At 37.3% G+C, this 6,918-nt stretch overlaps 1 protein-coding gene across 1 annotated transcript; it reads right to left on the bottom strand.

Annotated features, from left to right (window-relative positions):
• Window positions 1-793: 793 nt before the first annotated feature.
• Window positions 794-6,556, bottom strand: LOC104401773 (cytochrome b5; the record flags this gene model as incomplete). The annotated part of the gene is made up of 4 exons (XM_010009459.1): window positions 794-1,311; window positions 2,206-2,240; window positions 4,778-4,807; window positions 6,428-6,556. Coding segments are annotated over 4 exons (273 nt in total), but the record flags the coding sequence as incomplete, so codon positions are not given.
• Between the last annotated feature and the right edge of the window lie 362 nt (window positions 6,557-6,918).

Genomic DNA, 6,918 nt, shown 5'->3' with positions numbered 1-6,918 from the left:
TGTGAGGTAACAGTGATGGAAATGTTTATCTGTGCTAACTGCTCCATGATACACTTTCCCACTCTTTGCATGCAACTCCCCTGCATAAGGGACATATCTTGACTCTTAACATGCACCAAACCAATTCTGAGCAGTGTCTCAAGGTGCAAAAGCATCCTTGCCAAGGCCTTCAAAAAAGTTTTCAGTAAGTTCGAGCCAGCAAAAGTAAGCAATTAAACTTTTATTCATAATCATTTACATATGACTAAAAACATTCACCACAAAATGCATACTTTCAGTTATCTTGTATTTAGCAGTGAAAATAGTATTCTCTTCATAGTAAAACACCAAGGAGTACATCACAGAACAGTCAAACAGGTTCCACATTATCAGTTTTTCCCCCTCACAATGCGCATGACAAAGCTGAAAGATTTTATAAAAAGCCTAAAAGTTCCAGAACAGCTTCTAGAGTCACCTGAGTGCTTGGCAGGAACAGTATTATTTAGTAGCAGTTACATTTCTCTGCCTTTTTTTTCCACAAGAGAGAGCTACTTTTCACAAAACTGAGATGGATATAATTATGCCAAACATTGGGGTTCATATTTCACTGTGATTTTTTTAAATGGGAGTCAAACAGAACAGTTTGTTAGTAGGAGTATCTACAACAACTGTAAGAGCAGACATCAAGAGGAAAGGAAAAAAAGAAGTATCAGCTCATTATAGCCTGATAGCAAGCAGTTGGGCCCTACCAAGACCCACTACTCCACTCAGCTTTTTCCATTATGTTTAATTAGTATTTCATTCAAACATACTCCATTTAAGACAACAACATGTTTTTTTTTAAGTTGTCGTGTACGTGGACAAATACCTGTACACAGTTTTGGTAGTTATTTAAAGCTGTAAAATATATATGTAAAGGGGAGTCCTATGGCCCCATTACAGACTACAGAGAAATAACCATAATCAGTGTTACATACAAAACAATATTCTACTACAGAAAACAGTTATCAAGTTATTCATTAGGGAGTACAATTGTTATACAAAAAGAGAAATGCTGCCTTTTTATCACGTCAGAACAGCAAATAAGAAGGCAACATTAAGAAAAGTGCACAGCAGAAAATAATGGTTCAGTTTTTCTGAAAAAGTTGAATTTTCTTCAGACATCAGGCTTTTATCTGGAAACATATTGGGTTAGGATTGCTTATATTCTCTCCCAGATCAGTCTCTTCTTGCATTAGTTCTCAGTAAGGCGCTTACTCTGACATGTAGGAACGGTACATCAGGGCCACGATGATTGCTGCTATTGCTGGGATCACCCAGTTGGACCATGAACTAGAAGGAAGTTTTTGAAACAGCAGTTTAGGAAGTGACAACCAGCAAGTTAAAAAAAAAAAAAAACCAAACCAAAAAAACTTCTAATAAAATATCGTTGCTTAAAAAAAGTCCTTCCTCCCCACACCTCCTCTCATCAACAAATACTTCAAAGTCAGGGCAGCAAAACACCAGGCTGGCCACTAATACTCTAGCCAAGTAAAAAAAAAAGCTTGTACTGTTAAGGCCTTGTACTAGAGCTTACAAGAAGTTTACTTACCAGAGTTTAACTCTGGTAAGTAATGTTTAAAGTCATGGCATGCTGCCCAGAGTATCATTCATTCAAAAGCCATTTAAGCAGCAGCACATCACATGACACTTCCAAGCACCTGAACTTCCCACTCAGAGCCATGGAACAGTGCTCTGACATTTCAGCAAAAGCAATTGTCACCTGGATATAACTTCATAAAGTTTGATTCAGCAGTGTTTCAAAGTGTTCTTCCCCCATCCCAATTCTGATGGACTTTCCCTCTTACAGGCATAATCCTCTCATTTCCCTTAGATGCAATACTTGCAGCAAATCTTACAAGTAAAGTGTCCATATCAGTAAAAAGAGTCAGACATGGCACCAAATGTCACCTGGCAGCCCCTAGAAATGAAAGCTTGTGCAACATAAACCATTTGGTAGATGCTGATACCTACCAATGTAAGGAAAAAAAGTCAAATCTAGCTAGTAAGCCAACATGCTTGTACAGTGGTACACAGATGCCAACTTGGACTTCATGTAGAACAGAAACGTTCATGCACCACCCTCCGACATCTAAGCTTCCAGGAGATAGCAGCTATTTAGCTTTCTAAGCTTCAGAAACATAACCATGAGGAACTTAAAGTTTAACATCAGGTGTCATACTATACCTGGAATTGGACTGCACAGTGGTAATAAGAGGTTCCTGGAAAGCAAAGCACAAAAAGATACATCAGACAGGTACCCCACTCTATCATCACTACTCCCTCAGTTTTTCAAGACTCATTGTTGTGGTTTAAGCCCAGCCTGCAACTAAGAACCACGCTGAAAACAGGACACTCATTAAGTGCAATTCATTTAAAAACAACTTCGTGCATCGCATTTGGAAAGTATTTTCTCAGAATTCCCATAACACTGTTGTCTTAGAAACTAGCTAGCAGCAGTTTCTGTAGTCAACATTGCATCCAGTGTTATTAAAAAAAAAATAAAATAAAATAGAAACAACAAAACACCCAGACGCTACAGGGAAATTCGTTCTAAGTTTTCATGAAGCCAACTTCAACCTGAGGTTACATACAAAGAGTTCCAGTTGCCTAAAGGATTCGTTACTTGTCTAAGATCTAATTGAAAATACGCTAATACACAAATATTTCCTTTATCAAATCTACATGAAGAAAGCTACTAATTGACATCCACAAGGCTTATTAAACTCAGTTTTTTAGTGTGGTGTTTCAGACAGCATAAGCATCAGTCAAATTATAGTTGTTTCTGATACCGATTTGGACTCCTTGTTCAGTTTCCATATGGAAAGTGCTACAAGATCAAATCCCAGTTAGGTACACATGCACAATTTATACAAATACTTATTAATTTGAATATTACTAACTGCACATTGCCCTAGTGCATTTATAAGATCCAAGCATTCAAACTATACTTAAATTTCCATCACTGAAAAAGTAGTTGCTCCAGCATAAATGAATTGCAAATATTCTGACAGGTCAAGATTACCCAACATCCTCCCCTAGGTTCAAACAGGCTACTTTTAGAAGCACCCAAATCATCATATGTTTAGATCTAACTATGTTTAAAAGAATAGGATTCAATGATTACGTCTATATTGGTGTGAATATCTCCATGAAAAACTAATCCCAAAGCCAAACAGCATGGAGCAGCTTGTATCCACACTATCAAGGCTAACATCTCCTACAATAACCAACCTGTCACATCCAGGGCCAGGGGATGGCTCTCCTCCTCACCAAGACGGTAAGAAAAAATACAGCCCAACTAATCAAAACCTGTTTTTAAATACTACTACCCTGAACATGTACACTGAGGGTACTTTAAATACAGTGCAAGGACGAAGACATTTGAAAGCACAAGGCCTTCTGACTGCTCCTAGAGAGCCAAGGCACAGAGCTGAACCTGTCACATTCCCCACCCAGAGTGCTAAGTGAAACTATCTTTTTGCTGAAGGAAAGCGCTCCAGCTTCCTTCTGGAATGACGGAAAACATACATGCAGTGTAGATAACTATGACCAGCATTAAAACAAGTGAATAAGCCACATAGGAGTGTAGTAAGAAGTCATTTGGATCTTAACTCCCAAATGGCCACCACGCTCTGGCAAAACTAATATTCTAAGTACTTCAGTTTAGTAAGTTCCTATGAGCTTAATCAAAGGATTGTACACTACAACTTGCATGGAGCAATCTGTTTCTCAGCTGTGTTTAACACCGCTATTCTTACATCTTCAGTGTAAACTGCCCTGAATTTCAAAAGAAATCCAAGTAGCAGATGTTATTCTTGATGGGAAAAAGATCGGAATTCCAATTACCACTCCATTTCTTATTTTTATTTGTATATTAGTTGCAGTCCTTAATAAAATTATTAATTGCTATAGCAAATATTTCACTGAATTTTGTTTCCACCCCTTTAGCTTATTACTTTTTAAAAAAAGTCACTTTAAGATCTTCCAATAATATTTATCAACAGTAAGATCCTAGTCCTACTGCACTTCACCTAAATATAATCTTCAACTATTTCCTAATTGTCCTGCTGCTGTTCAGCCAGCCCTGAGCAAACATCCACTATTTTTTTTTGGAATTGTACAAATTAATCCCTGAAGCACTTGTTCCTTTAGAAGACATCTGTATTTTATTAGTTTTATAGTTGAGTGCCAACACAACTTTATTCTACTAAAAATAGAATTTTTACTATTGCTGCATTGACAGAACACTCAGTAAAATCTACAGAAACAGTCAGGAAGTAAACAGTATTTTCACCTTGAAAAGGGTTCACAATTGCAAATTAACTGATCTGTAACACAGCAATCAAATGCCTCCACATTCTCTCTCTACTAGTGTTACCAATATACTGTTAAGCATCACATTCCCCCCCCCGCCAAAAAAAACCAACACTTAGTTTAATCCACTCTGTCTATAAACTGATTTTTTTTCTTTCCCCGAGTACTCGAAAACCATATACTGATTCTACACTCACCTTTTTGCTACAGTGTAATGCCATCACACTTATTAACCTCTCGATTCAAAACACCACAAATAAGAAAAAAAACAGCTAACAGGAAGAATAATTTGAAGTCAGATCAACAGGTTTAAGAGATTTATAACTTGAAACACTACATTTAAATTGAGCCAAATTATTTTTGCCTCCAGGGGTATACCATTTACAGACATTACTCCCAATGCCTAAGGGAAACAATGTGGCATTTCAAGTAACACACTTACTGTTCGTTTCTGAAGCTTCCATCTATCGTCCTGCAGGAAAGCAAGCGAGAAACATTTAGACAAAACCCTAAAGCATTAAAAAAAAGTCTCTAAATTCAGTTTACAATTTATTCTGTTAATGTGCACCTATTTTTACCTTTGAAACAGACTTACAAAAGAGCAGATGTCAGTGCATGATTGTGAGCTATCACAAGCAAGATCACTTCCTTAAATAATACTTCCCAGTATGCAATAAGGAAGCGAAACTCACTTCTCCAACATATTTCATTATTTCTTCTGCCCTTGTTTTTGCATTTCTTTTGCATCTAAACAGTACACATAACCTTATCTTATAAGCTGATTTCAATAGTATCAGCTTACTTCTGCCTAGTCTACCTATACTATCAGGCATTTAACTAGTTTGTTCCAACAACCTGTGCAATGGTCCCAAATTCTATGGATCTTTCATAAACTCAGGAAGTTCTACTTAAAAGTCACACTCATTACAAAAAGCCCAACAGGATATAATCTTGACAGTGCTGTAATTATACATTAAACTATCAAGCTTTTTGTTTCACATTAAATAAAAATAGGCACCTGTTAAACAGGCAAGAACTGGACTGCTAGCCAGGTTAAGAACAACTTTACTGGCATCAACTGCTATCTGAAATAAGTGACAAGCCAGTGAGATTGCAAATGTGCAGAGCAGAGTTATTTCATATTAAGGGAAGATGCACTATTAACATTTATCAGAGAGGACCTAAGAGACACATGATCAGGAATATTACTGTGAAATACGCTACTCAAGACAGTGATATTTACTCTGAACAGAAGACAGAACATACACAAGAAAAATAGAAGAGGGAAAAAGAGGCAGGGATGGGCAATAAAGTAGAACAGATGGGCACACTAGCAGCCTAAACCCCTAACAAGTGGTTTTCAACTATTAAGATGCAGGAGAGAATAAGACCTATCTGAAGGAAGCCAAGGCAGCAGCTCTGTAGCCAAAATGTAAATCCTTAAAAACTTGAAGCAGCAGGAAGATGCTTGTCAGAAGTATAGAAAATGGTAAGGACAGTATAGAAAAGAGGAAGTGACAGATGATACAGTGGGAGCTAATCATAAACAACCCTGACAACTACAAGTAGGGAACAGTGACAGAGGTCAAAATGGGAGAGCCAGAAAGAGGGGAAGACAGAGCATCAAACTAGAAGTACAATACTTACAGTAGCATTTTCTAAACATACAATCCTACCTCTTCATATGTACTTTTAGATCCAGATGGAGGCCTGGCATATATATTTACCAAAAGCAGCTGTTAGTAATCACTCTGCATATTGACACAAGAAAAGGCCTAGACATTCTGACATACCACCTTCAGGGATTAGACAGTCTCATTATAGAGCTTACAGGGTACACAGAAATGGCATGATTCCATATTTAGTTAAATCCAGAATTAAGCTGTAAAATATTTCAAAGCAGCAAACTTCTAGATGTGATGATCCTTATGCTACACTAATCAAATACCTTCATACTGGGGGAATCTTATCTCCCGCCCAGGTCCACCCACAACTAGCATCTTTCCTTTATTCTGAAAAAAGTTACCAGGGAAATAACCAGACCCCAAACCACTACAGTAAACAGCAAGTATCAGTACTCTCACATACTCACCGGGTGAAGCTCCCCAACAATAAAGGTTTCTGACATTGCCCTTGCATCTGAGGAATGGCCAACATCTTCAAAGTTCTCAGTAGCATCTCCCCCAGCTTGCTCCCTGAGGACTTCTTCACCACCTGGGTGCTGCAATTTTTAATGCATTTGAATTTGTTACTGAAAACCATTCCACATTTTAAAAATGGAATTTCTTAACTAAAAAAAAAAAAATAAATTAAAATGTCCTTGCAAAATCAGCTGTGAAGACTTCTTAAAGTAAACATAAAGCTCTCTAGTTACTTAGAGAGGTGTATGTACTCTCTGAAGCCAAATCCAAGGAAGGAAAGTTTCTACTCCATCAGTACAAAATAGTAAAAGGCATTACCCATAGCAACTAAAGCATTTAGAACATTATGGGATTCAGTCAGTCTTTTCATAGCTCCACTATTAATCTAAAATTACATTCTGTATTCTCACTTCTGCAGGAAATGTGTATTTTTTTATCCAAA

The sequence above is a fragment of the Nestor notabilis genome, unplaced genomic scaffold (genome assembly GCF_000696875.1).
Source record: "Nestor notabilis isolate BGI_N333 unplaced genomic scaffold, ASM69687v1 scaffold10542, whole genome shotgun sequence".
NCBI lineage: Eukaryota > Metazoa > Chordata > Aves > Psittaciformes > Psittacidae > Nestor > Nestor notabilis.
This window is presented reverse-complemented; position numbering and strand designations above follow the sequence as displayed.